The sequence below is a fragment of the Dicentrarchus labrax genome, unplaced genomic scaffold (genome assembly GCF_905237075.1).
Source record: "Dicentrarchus labrax unplaced genomic scaffold, dlabrax2021, whole genome shotgun sequence".
NCBI classification, from domain to species: Eukaryota; Metazoa; Chordata; class Actinopteri; family Moronidae; genus Dicentrarchus; species Dicentrarchus labrax.
Genome location: NW_026136712.1, coordinates 21,223,590 through 21,240,426, shown reverse-complemented (window position 1 = coordinate 21,240,426; position 16,837 = coordinate 21,223,590). Strand labels below are relative to the sequence as shown.

At 40.5% G+C, this 16,837-nt stretch overlaps 1 protein-coding gene across 1 annotated transcript; it reads right to left on the bottom strand.

Moving 5' to 3' along the window:
- Positions 1-639: 639 nt before the first annotated feature.
- grnb (granulin b) lies at positions 640-16,076 on the bottom strand. The gene is made up of 17 exons (XM_051417803.1): positions 15,936-16,076; positions 15,577-15,641; positions 14,032-14,172; positions 13,655-13,795; positions 12,281-12,394; positions 11,478-11,619; positions 11,173-11,273; positions 10,544-10,673; positions 10,365-10,456; positions 9,482-9,632; positions 8,508-8,605; positions 8,056-8,289; positions 6,264-6,500; positions 5,360-5,623; positions 5,047-5,280; positions 4,166-4,423; positions 640-3,343 (listed from the first exon to the last, which is right to left on the bottom strand). Exons 2-17 carry the CDS (start codon positions 15,580-15,582, stop codon positions 3,194-3,196), a joined length of 2,493 nt encoding a protein of 830 aa, XP_051273763.1. The 5' UTR covers positions 15,583-15,641; positions 15,936-16,076; the 3' UTR covers positions 640-3,193.
- Between the last annotated feature and the right edge of the window lie 761 nt (positions 16,077-16,837).

Genomic DNA, 16,837 nt, shown 5'->3' with positions numbered 1-16,837 from the left:
TAATATAATAATAATAACACCAATAAAGTCTGTCTGTCTGTCTCTCTGTATATCTATCTGTCTATCTGTCTCTATATATCTGTCTATCTGTCTCTTTATCTATCTGTCTGTCTGTCTGTCATCTTTATCTGTCTGTCTGTCTCTCTATATATCTGTCTATCTCTCTATCTGTCTATCTATCTATCTGTCTGTCTGTCTGTCTGTCTATCTGTCTCTTTATCTGTCTGTCTGTTTATCTATCTATCTGTCTGTCTCTCTATATATCTATCTGTCTGTCTGTCTCTTTATCTGTCTGTCTCATTGTCTGTAGAACAGGAGAGTCGGTGTTTGACCACCAGAGGGCAGAAACAAAGCTCCTCCACCAACCTGGCAACACAAAGTGGGACACAGCCCCCCCCCCACACACACAGCTGCGCCTCCACTCCTCCATCTTGTATTTACTCTGGTCGTCATAACAACTTCCTGATGCCTGGGAAACGGGAGGTCGGGGGGGCGGCGGCGGTAAGCGGATACTGAGCGGACAAGAGGCCAGAGGAAGTGTCTGAACATCCTGCCAGCTGACGCAACCTCACAGATCTTCATCATCACATCAAGAAAACATTTTATTCAAAGTTAAAATCCTTTAAAGGAAACAAACAGTTTGTGTTTCAGGGATGGATCCAATCTTTATTCATAAAAAGTAGATTTAATAAAATTATACTTTCCTCGCGTCATTACAAACCTTCCCTCCAGGAGTCCTCGCCACTTTATTTTCACTATTTAATCCCAATTATTGTATTTTCCCGTGAATTTAACCAACAAAAGCTACAAAGGAAACAGACTTTGATTTTTATACCAAAAAAAACCCCAAATATTGTCGACCTGTCAGCAACGTGAACCCAGAAATGTCGAATAACCCAAAGTTTCATGAGAGAAATGTTCAGTTTGGGTCCCGAGCATCCTGAAACTGCACATGTTGGACATAATTCGCATTAATAATCAACTATATTGACGATATTTCAGCAGCTGATTGGCTGATTTGGATGATAAAGGAGGTTTGAGGGTTTATTGAAGATCCTGAATACATTTCTAAACCAGAAGCGACCATATTTAAACTCCCAGTGGCTGATTTTTTATTTATTTTTGAGGTTATTATTTATATGTTTACACAGTAGAGCTGCAGTTCAAGCTCAATGTCACTGGTGTGAATGTTCAGACGTCATATTTCTGCTGTTGCTGTGCAGCATGTTGTCACTGATCTGTCTCTTTGCTGCTGCGGTTATGTATTAAACACATAAATAACCTCAAAATTGACTTAAAATTAATCAAAATGAGCCAACTGGGAGTTTAAATGTGGTTTAAAACTGCCATTGTGTATTTTTAAAACCTTAATAACCCCTAAAACCCACTCCTATATCGTCCAAATCAGCCAATCAGCTGCTGAAATATTGTCCCTACTATGCTCTTTAATGCTGATTATGCAAATTTCCCAACATATGCGAGTTAGCATGTAGCAGATTCTAAATACTCGAGACCCAAACTAAACATTTCTAACATAAAACACTATTCTAAGGCTGCAGTCTCCATACAGGACAGAATATGTGATACAGCAGCTTTATGATGAAGGATCTTGTTCTCCAGCTGTCAGAAAATGTGCAGCCAAAAGCAATAAAATGCCTAAAAACGTTGCGGTTTCTTAGAAAAGCTGCCGTGAAATCAGAAACTTTAGGCCGCAACAATCCCAGAAAGCAGCCTGTGACATCCTGGAGGGACTGTTTCCCAACGATGGAGAGGATTCTCCGACCGACCGCCTCCTCTTACAGCGAATTAAAGAAGGCACGAGCTGTTTGTGTGTCAGTCACATCATCTTCGTTATCTGCTTCATTACTCCTCATTAAATCACAGAAAATAACATCAAATCAACAAGAGATCAACAACTTTTTACCTGTTTAAAGTGTTTGACAAAGAAATTCTGCCTCGGTGACACAAAGAGACAAAATAAGTCCTCATAGAAACACCGTGGGTCGAGTCTGATGAGGTCATCTTTTATCGAATGTTGCCCTCAATAAGGCGACCGGCTCGTTTAACTCAAAACACCAAAACAAAGCGAGGCCGGCTGGTGAAACTCTGTATCTTTCTTACTGTTAATGAACCAATGAAAGACCAAAACCAACAACTGAACCCGGTTAAATCTTCTTCCTCTAGAGCCCCGTCGTCCTGCTGCCCCAAATACTCACTAGAGCACCAAATGTGGATTCATCCGCCACTGAAAATAGTCCCCAACAAGTGTATTATTTCCTTTTTAAGTTGATAAAAACTCTTTTAACTCAAACAAGTGTTGAAACTGATCTCAGATTGAAGCAGCTTAAACATTTTAAGTGACACCGAGTTCATTTTTAGTAGTTTTTATTCGTTCTGTGAAAACAAAAACTACTTAATCAGGAATGTTTCTGTAACTTAAAAGTAGAAATAAAAGCTGCTTAATTAAGAATCTTTTTTAACTTAACAAATGAGAATTGAGTTTGTGTAACTTAAAAGCTTTGATGTAATCTGTTCCAACTTGTTTGTTTTTCAGTTAAATTAACTTTACAGCGTACAATGAGCCTTTTAAAAGAGAGACACTATTTATTTTTAGGCCGTTTTTAAAGTTTTATGGAGGAAAACTTTCACTTTGAACCTGCTGCAGCCGAATCCTCAACCACAGAACGGGACGCCGACGTGCTTCTGGACCACGAGGAAACCAAATGATTGGGCAAAAAGAGAGAAATAATAATTATATATAACTATGCTGCACTATAATCCCCCTTTAACTCACCTCGTACAGTGTTTAAGGTCACAAGCTGATTACTAATAATCTGTATCTGTATGTTGGTTCTGATCTTTTTATGATGTTTGTTGACAGTAAATAAAATACATAACTCCACCTTTAAGAGACATCCTTCCGGTACGTCATCGTTGGCATACTGATTTCCAATAATAGTGATCGTGATGATCAATAATTCCTCACTTCAATGTAACACAATAAGTGCTTCGACTTCATTTTAACGAGAGACGACTGCAGCGTCCGCGCCTGGAGGCAGAAACTCTGTAAATACTCTTCCACGAATGACAAAACAAACAGGAAGTGGAGAGAAAATAAAAGCCCATCGACGGCGTTGGTGATGGATGTTTATGGATCCGGGTTGCAGGAGATCAGCGGCACCTTCGTGTGGGATTATATAAATCCACGTTGGACAAAGTCTTTCTTTCTGTCCCCTAACAGAGAGTCCCAGGTCAGCGGCGTCTGCGGCGTGCAGCCTCCGGCCTGCAGGTCGCACGAGTATCCCGCGGGACAGCAGTGCTTCGAGTCGGAGCAGCAGACGGCCTGTCGGGAAAGAAGAGACAGCGGGTTGGATTGAGGTTGATTTCCTTCCTGTAACGTTGACTGACAGTTTCCATCAGCGTTTCACAGAAATGTTTACATCCTGTTGGATCATCTGTAGCTTTTAGACCACGTTCAGATACATAAATAATCTTTTTTTATTATTATTATTATTATCAACCTCAGGAGATGTTTGTTAAGAGACTAAAGCTTCGATGTGCAACATGAGACATGAAACAGCTGAAATCTACAGAAATAAATATTAAAATCAGACAATCAGGACAATGTGGTGTTTGTTGTCAGAATTAAGAGTCGATCGGCTCTTTGATCAGGCGACAGACAGACTGGTCTCGTGCGGGTGAACCTTCCAGTCAAAAGATGATTGATTGATCATTAACAGGCTGTATTACATGTTGATGTGACCAACTACAGATGACAAAGGTCAAAAGATTCAAACAGAACATCTTGGTTTAAAAACAGAGGTTATTTCCAGGTTATCAGGTCATCTTAATCCATTTCCAGGTGTTTCCAGGATGCGTGGGAACTCCGGACCTGCTAACGTATAAAAACCTCAGAGTGACATTAAAGTGGTTTTCAATACAATCACATAAAGAATATTCTATCATATAGGAACCACACAGAGTAACACTGAGACACAGAATACAAACTGACCTCAGCGAGTTCACTGAGGCAGAAAACAGGGACGCTTTGGATCATGTGACACAATGTTCACTGGTCACATGACCCACATTCCTCAGAGTCAGACGAGGAAACTATAAAATCACCGTAAACTTAATAAACACCAAACAGAGCCTGTGAACGTACCCTGGGCGAGGGGCAGCAGGCCCACTCTGTGGCCGACAGCTTACAGCACGTGTCCCGCTCGGGGCAGTGGAACTCCCCCGCGCTGTCACATGGTACGTCCTCGTCGCCCTCGGCGCCTCCGGGCTCGGGCCGTACCACTCTGCTCAGAGGGACGGTGCCGACGAGCGCCTCGTGGCTCTTCTTCTCGCACGTTCCCGTCTGCATGTTGCAGGTGTAGCCCTGAGGACAGCAGTGCTCGTGGTCCGCACAGCAGACCGCCTGAAAAAAGGACACAGAAGAAGAAACTGATATATAATTAACAGATATGGATTGAACCACAACGCTTTAGTGACCAAAAACAAATGGTTTAAACTCAAATCTGTAAGGTTTTATAACATCAGAGCTCGCATCAACCAAACTCCATTCAGAAAACGAGCATTTTAAAAGCACTTTTTGCAGATCTGCATCTTAATGTCGTTATTTCTGCATCTTTTTGATCCGTTTATTGACATTAAATCTCTTTATTTTGGGCTCAAACCAACGTTATAAGCCAGATTTAAAGGGCAAATATTTGCCTCGCGACACTCTTACGCGATTGTAAACAATGGAACTATTATTAATTTCCATGAAAAGTAATCAGACCTTTATTTATTTATGTAGTGAAACAGTAAAGTCATTGTTTTTATCATCTGAAATAAAAAAAGCCTTAAACAACTGACATGTAGTTTATTCCTAAATTAAACTTCAAAGTCAAAGACCAACAGATCTGTTCTACAGGACTTTATAAAATCTTACTTTGAGCCATTCCATTTAGATTTGTGCCGTCATTACATCGTCATTAACTGATCTTCCTCACTGTTGCTGTAACATTTACTAACGAACAACCTCGGGGATGTACAGACCTTGACGAGCGGGCAGCAGCCCCACTCTCCCGTCTGCAGCTTGCAGCAGGTCGTTCCCGAAGCGCAGCTGCTCTTGTCGTCACATTTTACGTCGGTCACGTCGCCCGGCTCGCTCTGGGCGCTCAGTTTGGCGAACCAGGGTATGACGTGGGGGCCCTTTGAGCAGGAGGACCGGTGAGGCTCGCAGGTGTGGCCGCTGGGGCAGCAGTGGTTTCCATCGTTACAACAGACCGCCTGAGGAACAGCGGAGGGGTGAACTCTCTGAACGTTACTCTCTCTGTTCGTGTGCGAGGACGTTTAAATGAGCGCTTACCTTCGGCAGAGGGCAGCAGCCCCATTTGTGGGTCCTGTCCATGAAGCAGCAGGTCGTATCCTTGGGGCAGCTGGTCGTGGCGTCGCACATGTTCCTGGCCGGCCGAGTTGGACCGGAAACAGCCAGACTGGACTCCGTCTGAAGGGCCGGGACCTTCCGCAGCCAGGGCAGGCTGAGGCCGCCGGGCCTGTCGCAGGTCTGCTCAGTCACGTTACACTTGTAGCCTTTGGGGCAGCAGTGCTCGTGATCGTTACAGCACACAGCCTGAAAACGAGAGGGAATGGCCCTTTAATGACGCCTGACGTCCCCGGAAATAACAGCCCAACAGAGAGTGGGACGTTTCATGCAACAAGACTTCCAACAAAGTCAAAGAATGCCTGAAATATTCGTCTATATAAAATATCTCGTATGTCTTTAATCTCCTTTCAAATCCACAAACACAGAAACGTCTCCTGAGTGAATTCATGATTCATTTTAAGTCCTTCACTTTTATTTATTTCCCCTTTTTCAGTTTGCTATAAAGAAGAACGAGAGCTTCAGCCTCCGTTATTAAAAGAAAAGAAGCCAGTCAGAGTGAACGCAGCGTATTAACTCCTCCCGCCCTTATACCACTATTACAGTTGACACTCTACAAGAACAAGCCTCCCCTCAGCACCTCCACACACACCAGGATCATCTGCTCTACAGGCCCTACTGACCCGAGGTAAGGGGCAGCACTGACCCGAGGTAAGGGGCAGCACTGACCAGAGGTAAGGGGCAGCACTGACCAGAGGTAAGGGGCAGCACTGACCAGAGGTAAGGGGCAGCACTGACCGAGGTAAGGGGCAGCACTGACCTGAGGTAAGGGGCAGCACTGACCCGAGGTAAGGGGCAGCACTGACCCGAGGTAAGGGGCAGCACTGACCTGAGGTAAGGGGCAGCAGGCCCAGAGTCCAGGGCCTTTCTTACAGCAGGTGGTGCCTCCGGGACACATCGTCTGCCTGTCACATTTCTCATCCTGAGTCTCTGACGTCAGGGCCGAAACCTTCGCCACCCAGCGGAGGGACGGCGAGGAGCCCGAAGGGTCGTCACAGCGCTCAGCCTCCAGGTTGCAGACGGTCCCGTGAGGGCAACAGTGGACGTGATCGTCGCAGCACACAGCCTGACACAGGAACACAGACCGGTTAACAAATTATGTTTACTGCTGCATAAAGACCTGATAAAGGTCCAAATACTCACTCTTGGTTCTGTGTTTCATTGTTTAAGAAATATTTAAATGTTTTGTTCACTCGGATGTTAAAACCTGTTTTGTTTTACCTGTAATTTGAGGCCAAGTGCAATTTATGCAACTTATTTAACTTTCATTTTGTATGTTTAAGAATCGGAAAAACTACTCACATAAGTGCGACTTGGAAACATTCCCACATTATTCCAGGATTAATTAAGACTAAATTTGATATTTTTATACTGTAGCATGAAGCATTTGAGCTTGTTAACAAGTGAAACCAGATCATAAAGCTTTGCAGCTCAAAATCAAGATAAATGCCCAAATATTTACTTATTTAAATGTTTTGTTCACTCTGATGTAAAAACTGTATTGTTTTATATCTAATTTGAGGCAATAAAGGCCGAGTGCAGATCATTTAAATGTAACTGTGTATGTTTGAACCAATAAAAAACAGGTATTAATGGAGGTGGAATAGTTGTTCCTCAGTTTGAGCATAATGTTGTTTTAGATGGCGAGATTAACCAAAGTGCATCCATACAACTGCATTATTGATAGTTCAGTTATTTATGAGCTTGGATCGGTATCGGCAGCGTTGGTGTCACTTGAAGCTAAAAAAAGCAATAACTAAGAGATGTTGGGGTGAGTCTGGATAATAAAGGAAAGGAAAAGGAAACTGACCTTTTCTCTGAGGCTTTGTATTGATAAATAATAAAGTATATATTAAAGACACGCTGGGTTTGGCCATAAGATAGCAGTCAGTTTCAGTCTACCTGATGCTCTCTCTCTCTCTCTCTCCCTCTCTGGGTCTGGGACTATAAGAGTCCTGAAAGTCAGCCTGAACATAAAGCTGAGCTGCTGCACCAATAACATCAGAGCTGTGTTGAATTGCCCCCAGTGACGTACAACTAACATCACTGCGGTTGTATTTATGAACCACAACAACAAGAACTCTGATCATTATTAGGCTGTATGTAAACCCGCTATGTGTCGTACATTTCATCCCACAAACAGTCGAGTTTAAAATAAAATACACATCCAGGTTTACGATCTGAGAGAGGGGATAAAATACTAACATTTCCAGGATTTCTGGTCATTTTAATATCAATTTCCAGGTTTTCCAGGATGCATGGGAACCCTGACAATAAAATCTTAATGTTCATATTTTATGTATTTATATCATCCTGTACTGTATCTGTTCCACTAACAAATATGAAAAAACTCCTCATGAAATGCTCTCACTCTCTTTAAGAAATCATTTTCCAGGACCTTTTCCATGATCAAGCACTTGGTGTCCTACACTGTTACTACTACAAACTGTAAATATTGACAGATTTAACTAGTTTTATTCCTCCTTTTTTGTGTCTAAAGTTTGAAACTAAATATACTAAAGTTTTCCAGGACAACAGAGATTATTTCCAGGATATTTGGTCATTCAAATCAGTTTCAGGTGTTTCAATGACTGGAGAACTTGTCGTTGGTCCCGTGTTACCTGAGGCAGCGGACAGCAGGCCCAGTCTCCACTCGCCGTCTTACAGCAGGTGGACTTTCCAGGACAGGATGTAGATTTGTCACACTTGCTGTTCTCCGTCAGCAGAGGGAAGACGGGCACTTTGCTCAGCCACGGCATCACGGCGCCGCCGGCGGGGTCGTCGCACGTGGAGGCCGCCAGGTTGCAAGTGGTGCCGTGGGGACAGCAGTGCAGGTGGTCCTCACAGCACACAGCCTGCAGGGAGGAACACGTCGGAGTAACGATACACAAACTTCACTATTTAGCAACTTAAAAGCTAAAATAAAACGTGTCCCTGAGTGTTTGACCTCCATTAACGGACGAGCTAAAACTCTAAACTCTAAGACAGGAGAACAAGTGTTTGGTAATTCTTTGCAGCTGGACGGCGAGCCGAACAGTGCCAGCATGACTCATACGCGTCGGTATGTCGGTACCTTCGGTAGCGGACAGCAGGCCCATTCTCCCTCTGGAGATTTACAGCAGGTGTTTCCGTCAGCGCACGCCACCGAGTCGTTGCAGGGAACCGCGCCGGCTGAAAGAGCAACAAGAGGCATTCACAGATTTAGCTTTTATTATGTTTTTGGACTCAGTTTTTCAAAATAAAAGTATGTTTCACTTTGTCAGACCGTTCCCAAAAAGCACAAAAACATAAAACTGACAATAATGTCTAAGAAACAAAATAAAGTAGCAGAATGAAAATACATTCTGAAATAAAAACGAAAGAAAAAGTTAATAGATCTCAATTCTATTCGATTTAAAGTTGTACGTCAACATTTGTTTAATTCCTTAGTTTGCTTCTGGATGAGGATTTTTGAAGCAGTCTCTTATATGTGTGGTAGGACAGTAGATCTTATAGCCCCATAAGGGCTGTTTCTGGGGGTATCTGTATCAGAGGGGGCAATTTATAGACACCGTTGTACACAAGAGATCTAATGAAACGATACTGTACACAGAGCCAGTCGATGTTAATAATTATCTACAACCTCATTGTGTGTGTCTGTTTTTGTTTGTTATTTTTCTCTTTTGTAATAAATAATATATTTGTGTACTCTCTATCACTTTAAAGAAAGGTTTCCTTAACTTAAGGAACTCTAACGTCCTGAGTAATGAAACAAAGAGTCTCCAGATATGCAAGTTATCTTAAAACCACCTGATGCCATTTCATTAACCCATTCTTTGATTTTTAAAGTACCTTTTACTTTACTAAATGTTTGTCTTGTTTTCTTCTGGTTTTGTAATGTTGGTTTTAAAAGTGCTCTATAAATAAAGATGATTATTATTTATCTTTCCAAGAATTAATTATTTTACTAAATTCCCAAATACGACGATTTAGGGTTCCTTTATACTCGTTACACTGAGTGTGTCTGGTGTATTGTTGAGTATAAATAGTTCAGAACTTTTAATTTACCCTTTGTCTGTGCGACCACCAGCTCCGTCACAGCGGCGGGAATCCTAACGGCCGCGCTCGACTCTCCCAGCGCCGACACACAGGCGCTGTGGAGAAGGTCGCACTTGGTGCCTTCAGGACAACAGTGGATGTGATCTGAACAACAGACGGCCTGAAAGAAAAGAGGATCTTAATCAGTGTATAGAAAATATATTCCTCTGAACATTCACTGCAGTGTGGAGCAGAAAACCTCTTAACGATGATTGGTGTGTAAATGATCAGATATTTGTTAATTAAAGTTGATTGATATGATTTGAAGAAAAAGATTCTCAAGAGTGATTTGATACGACGATTAATTCAGTTACTTTTAGGCGTCGCCTTACTTTTTATTGTACATTGTTGTTAATGTAGATCATGTGATGTTTTTCCTTATATTTTTATATTTTTTTATATTTTATTTCAATTTCATTCAACCATTTTTCTACCTTTAATTCTATATTTTTTTAGCAGCCTATTGATTACAAATACATTTATTTAGAAGATTGTTTATGAGAAATACAAAGATAATCTTAATGAATGAATGAATGAATGAATGAATGAATGAATTTAACCCATGTGACATTTAGGGTGTGGAAAGGGAGGAAGGAGGGAGATTTTAAAGACTAAAGATTAGTGAAACTCTTTCTTTCCCTCAGTTGGTTCATTGAACGTACAATTATCAACCACAATTAAATAAAATAAAACATTTTCCAGGACAACCTGGAGATAATTTCCAGGATATTTGGTCATTTTTTCCAGGTCGCTTGGGGAAACGATGTTAAGAACAGAGCTGTACGTTTTTCACAATAACTTCTACAGAACATCAAACAACCTTCACTTATTAACGAGGGATTAAGTTACTCACGTTGGGCATTGGACAGCAGCCGTACGTGCTGTTGGTCATCTGGCAGCAGGTGGTCTGGTCGGGACACGCGGTTTTCTTATCTGGACACATGACTGACAGGACGACAAGAGACACCAGATCAATACTCGCTTCCTGTCGACGTATCAACCGACATTAATCTGGGTCACAGCTGATCTTACCGTCGTTGGGTACGGCGGAGATCTTCTTCAGCGGCGCCACGTGCGTCTCACTGGACTTGCAGACGCCATGCTCCAGGTCACATATTGTGTTGCTAGGGCAACAGTGAATGTGATCACTGCAGCACATGGCCTGCACGTGGTTACAATATCAAACAGGAAGTAGAGAATCAACAGTTGGTCATTTCAGTTCAGAGCAAGTCTGCCTTTGATGTTTGTGGGATATAAACTGCTTCAGTCTCACACCATTAACCTTTATTATTATTATCATTTTTATTATCATCATTATTATTACGGTTGGCAGGGAGTAATAAGTAAATTAATAACATTACTTTTGAATACTAGTAATGAACCTAACACTGGTGGGGACTTGGGTTGGGGAGCAGAGGGTCGATGGTTCAAGTCAAGCATGGACCCCAGTATACAGTGTGTATGGTTGTATTTCAGGCCTATAATTAATTTATATATTTTATATATATAAAATATTTTAATATTATAATAATAGAGAAAAAGCAGCAAACTCTCACATTCGACATGACTTAATCAAATTACTGATATAAAACTGTAGGTGATTAATTTTCTGTCGATTAACAATTTAATCAATAGTTTCAGCTCTGATATGTGATACGTACGTCTGGGTAAGGGCAGCAGCCGTAATCTCCACTGGTTAACAGACAACATGTGGAACTATCCGGGCAGCTGCTTTTTCCACCAGGACAAGTCACCAAACTGACTGTAGAAACATGAAGTCGTTGGTTATTAGTAGAGTATCGTCAGCATACGGCTGTAGACAGATTATATATCAGTGACTTTTAAAAACCTTTCTACAGGTTAAAAGATTCATTTCAAGTGGATATTTGGCCTGATGTGAGTACATGAGCATTAACTGTGGTTGGCTTCTTTGTAGGAGTTTATTTACATGAGGAACCCCACCCACCTGTATTATTGTCTCTCCTTCTGGCAGGCAGTTTCTCCAGCATTGGGAAGGACTGCAGTGAGGCAGACACACATCTTGAGTGAGCAATATCACACTTCGTTCCCTCGGGGCAACAGTGGAGCTTATCCTCACAACACACCGCCTGTAGAGAGAAGGAAATCATTTCAGACAGTCGGGAACACTCTTCGTCAAGGACACAGTTTCCTGCCGACGATGAAAAAAGTACAAATGCTCAACTTGAGGATTACAAACATATGACAAGCAAATAATTCAGATATTAAACAGTTTTGGCACAATTAATCAAATACAAACCACGATTTAGGCTCCCCACAATTAAATAAACGTGATTGTCTACGATATTGACGTTTAAAATGCTCGGTTTATAGAAAACTGGTGTATAACAAATCAAGTGCTTCCTAAACTAAAAACCAGCCACCACGGGTGATGAAAATGTTCTGGTTTCACTTCTGGATACTTTTATTCCCAGAAAATCTTCTATATTAACCTACTGTGAACAAAAAACAAACATTTCTTACTGCTGCAGCTTCACATTAAAACACTGGCCGATCTCAATAATGATCAAAACAATCGTGATTATCACTTTGGCCGTAATAGTGGAGCCCAAATACCCAGAGAATCAGTTTTGAACACCTTCAAAATAACAGCGAGCAGAGCATCAAACACTGCCTATCAGAGCATGTGATATGCTTCTGGGTGTGAAGTGCTCGGGGTTTGTGGTTTTAAGTGTTTTAGTGAGTGTGTGTGTGTGTGTGTGTGTGTGTGTGTGAGCTCATGTGTATCACCTTCACTAATGGACAGCAACCCCAGGAGCCGTCGAGAAGCTGGCAGCAGGTGGTTTCATCCGGACACTCAGACGCCTGGTCCGGACAAATGACTGCCTTTACTTTGTCCCCGAGCTGGAGCCATCATACATCACAGCCCATGCATACCAACGACAGCAGCACACACAGACCAAAAGACACACAAAAACAACACGTTAACGACAGGATCGCAAATGTATTAACTGTGGAAACAGTTATTTAGTGGAATTTAAAAGGAAAAAGGCAGTAAACAGAGAGATTGAAGAGTAGTGATCTGACTAAAATTAGATTTAAAAAAATACATCCACATATTGAGACAGCTTTAATGATTAATTTAGGTGTTATTTAAATTAAGTGTGCATGAAACTAGTTAGCAAGTGAGCAGAGGCGATGAAACAGGTAATGAATAAAGTTTTTTTAGTACAAATGCAAACATTGACAGTTCAATTGTATGAAAACATCCACTCATATATGATTAATAGTTAAATACCATCCAGACGAAGAACCGCTCGTCGTTTAAGAGGCCAAACATTAAAGTGAACAATCTTTACTTGAGTTTTGACTTTATAAAAGGAATTACTATTTTACCAGTTGTTTAAAAACATGTATTTTAGATTACTTATTATTCTTCTCCAGTTTCACTGACTGCTGTTACACTTATAAGGATTTGTAGGGTGAGTATCCATCTTGTAAATTATGCTACATCTAATGTTTCATGTCCACTTTAAAGCATCACTGTGGTCAGAAGATTTCAGTTATTTATTGTGAGATAGTATGTTGTGTGTAGCGTTTATAATTTGGAGGATGCTATAAAAAAAGCTAATGAAAAGGAAGAGAGTTTAACCTTGGGGTAGCATAAATGTGCTCATTAGTCCATTAGCATTAATACTTGTTATTTGGTCCTTTGAATAAGCACAAATATACAAGTGTTGGTCGAGGGGGAATCTCGACCTCTTGGTGACAAACTGGGGTCAACAAAGCCGTTAAAAAATTATCTTATGAGGTCAAAGAATATCTTTGAACCAAAAATTGATCAGAAACAAGAACAAAAAAACAAAAAATGCACCAAACTTTCCCGAAAGAGCAACAAGATTGTTTTCTCTTTTACTGCTACACTTCAATAATAGAGGACTTATTCTATACGCTCTTTGTATTGGACAACAGTAAAGAGAGATAAGAATAAACAAAGCGCCAATGCAGCAGATATAATGGCGTCAAATGACCTACATTCTTCAAACAATTAAATTATCACGTCTAAAGTCGAGCTCGAACTTCAAGCCTCATTGATTCGAGTGCAAAGGTCGACAAACAGCCCAGATGAGCTCAGAGGAGACAGTAAAGCATTGTTAGAAATACCTGAGGGATGAGCAGAGCCGGTTTGGTGGGAACTCGTGTCATCCAGGGCAGAGAGACTGTCTTATTGACACATTTGGAGTGAACGAGATCACAAACCGTCCCCTCGAAACAGCAGTGGAGGTGATCTGAACAACACTCAGCCTACAGCGGAGAGACAAAGGTTTAACTGAAGACACAAACACACCTTAAATCCTACAAATAGTGTCTATCAGACTCTTTCAAACACACCCAGCTCATAGTCGTACATCCACAAGTGATGGCTGAAGCTGCAGTGATTACAGTACTAGTAGTATTGTTGGCTACGGCTATGAACCACATCTATCTGCGGGTACGTAGAGTAACTTTAACCTGACCCGTCACTGAATGGACCGACTCACATGTGGCAGTGGACAGCATCCGTATCCACCCATGGTGTTCTTGCAGCAGGTGTCTCTGTCCTCACACATGCCTCCATCAGGACAGACCAGCGCTGTGCTCAGGCCCAGCAGAGCCAGACACAGGATCCCCATCTGCAGAGTCTGAGCACCAGGAGACGACTGTCAGAAACTGAGCTTTACTAATACACAAGAGTCCTGAGACTATTGTCAACAGATTCTATCTAATCTTCACAGTTTCTGTGTTTCTTTCGGGGTTGTGAGAAACCACCAAATCTCTGTGGAGGACGATAACCAAGGTGACAAAAAGGTACAGCAGCTCAGCAAGCATTCCTGCTGATAAACTGGATTTCAACTCTGAGCCAACACAGATCTGCTGCAAAGTTCATGTCCCTTTTTATGTATCTATAGCACCCGTATGTTCTGCTTTTTATATCCCAAACAACTGCTATACAGTCACTTAATAAACATACTGTTGGTCCTTTAGCACTCAGTTAGTCAGCTGCAGATTGTAGGGCTGAAACTAACGATTATTTTGAGTAGGAATGAATAATTTAGTGAATGACTGCTTCCTTTGTCTCAGTGACAGTCTAAAACCTAAAGATACTCAATTTTCTGTCGTACATGACAAAGAAAAACAGCAAATGAGAAGCTGGAACCACATATCTTTAGCATTTTTTCTTCATAAATTAATAAAACAATTCCCTTATTACCAAAATATTTAATTTTCTGTCTTTCAGTTGATCAATTTATAGAGCAATAGTTGCAGCTCTATACATGTTGTACTGTTCTAAAGAGGTCTGTTGAGTAACCATATCTGATAACTAACAAAGATTGCACAATTCAAGGAGACAAAAATGGTTATTCAGCATTAAAGGAAGAACATGACACAAATGTTGAGTTATGGGTCGACTTCAGCTCGTGAACAGCTGCAGGACTGTGGTCGACTGATAAGGAACTGAAGAAAGTATTTATACACAGCGGAGTGTGTGACAGCGACCTTAAAGACCTTAAATAAAACAGGAAAATAGCAAATAAATGTGCATCACAGCTCCCAGAGCCCAGAATATTCATATACTGTTGATCATATATTTCCAATATTAAACAGTAAAAAAGAAGCCATACACAAAGTGGAAATATATATTTTATAAAGACATGGTCAGATAAGATTTAGATATTCTGTGAGTGAAGACCGGCTGATTTAAACATATACACAGTAGGACAAGAAAACACAGAATATGTCAAAAAAGAAGCTCAAGAAATGATAAAAAATACATAATAATGTACAAAAAATGCCCTTAACTGGAGAAAATCTGCTCATAATTCACCCAAATCACTCAAAAACATCTTATTCACTGTACAGTTTTTAATATAACATAAAATATGTCACTGATTCAGTTTAATAAATGATAGAAAAGCTGTTGGTTTAAAGTCCAGTCTCCTTTTACAACGTTACCTAAAACAAGCCACAAACAGTCCTGCAGCTATGAACCCCTCTCTTTAGCTGCTGATGCATTAATAATGAGACAAACAGTGAGTGTACTTTACCATCATCAGCAGAATGAGTCGTTATGAGCAGAAAGAAGCCCAGAGCTGCATACTCCTCTCACAACCTGAACAGCACCAGATAAAAAACCCCATTAGTCACCACGATACTGAGAGGAAACACCCCGCAGAGTTACAATGAACACAGTCCTTTAACGCGTAAACACACACTGCAACACCTGACACAAGACGGGACTAACTCTCCTGTATCGATTATCGATTATCGATCAGCAGCTTTCTGTAATCCAAAAGACAAAAACAACTCAGGCTAGGTTAGCATGCTAGGCGGCTAACAATAAAGCTAGCCGGTTTGAATTAACTTCAGCCGACAGATTTTTATTATTTCTGCGCGGGAAACTCACCTGATAGTTGTTGTTGTTGTTGTTGTTGTTGTCTGTTTAACGTCGCTGCACAAACATTCAGAGCACTCTGTGAAGATCTTTTATTTATTTTACACAAACAATTCAGTTATCACATGACCCACAGCCGCACGTGACTGCGCAGTGTGGATTTAAAGGGACATTACACTGCGCAGGGGGCTTCGGTTGCTGGGATACGTCGCCGCCATATTGGGTGACTGTAAACAAACACAACCGGGTAAACAAACAAACAAACAAACAAACAAACAACGTTAACGCTTCTCCACCGATTTCATTAAAATGCTCAGGAGCTGCTGCCTGTTGGTCACATTTATAAATATTATAATAATAAGTTATTTAAGTTTATGTAAGAAAAGAAAAATATAAGATATAATAAAAAGTTCTATGTACAATATATAAATCTTTATTTATACAGGCGTGAATAACATAAAATACATTATTATATATATATACAGCAGTATAGTTTAGGAACATAGACATATGGCTGTAAATATACAGTGGGGGTCTAATATTAATAATGTTTATGTAATAAATTATACAATTATAGCCTATTAACTATTTTACAGATTCTGATTAACTGGAGACAAAAATAATCCATGTTTATTTTACAAGTTTGCATATGAAAATATGTTTTTTTGCTACTAGTTTATTTGTATTTGTTAATAAAAGCAAATAGTGTTCAGCTCGATGCCACTAAATCTCAATTCTTCAGAGTTTGATTCATTTATAATTTCTTTTTGAGCATTTTTTATGTTAATTTAACAAGATTAACTTTTTTGTGCGTGGTGGAAACTATAAATATTATTTTACATATAAAGATTAATCTTTGTACTTTATCAGTCAACCTTTAGTTAGTTCAGCTTTGGTACTTTTATGTGTTGTTT

Excerpts from the sequence above, each read along its gene's own strand:
- grnb (XM_051417803.1), bottom strand. Across the intron at positions 10,674-11,172 it reads GCTGCTGCCCTTACCCAGAC|GCCATGTGCTGCAGTGATCA; the intron begins GTACGTATCACA and ends AACCACGTGCAG. Across the intron at positions 4,424-5,046 it reads GCTGCTGCCCGCTCGTCAAG|GCGGTCTGCTGTGCGGACCA; the intron begins GTCTGTACATCC and ends TCCTTTTTTCAG.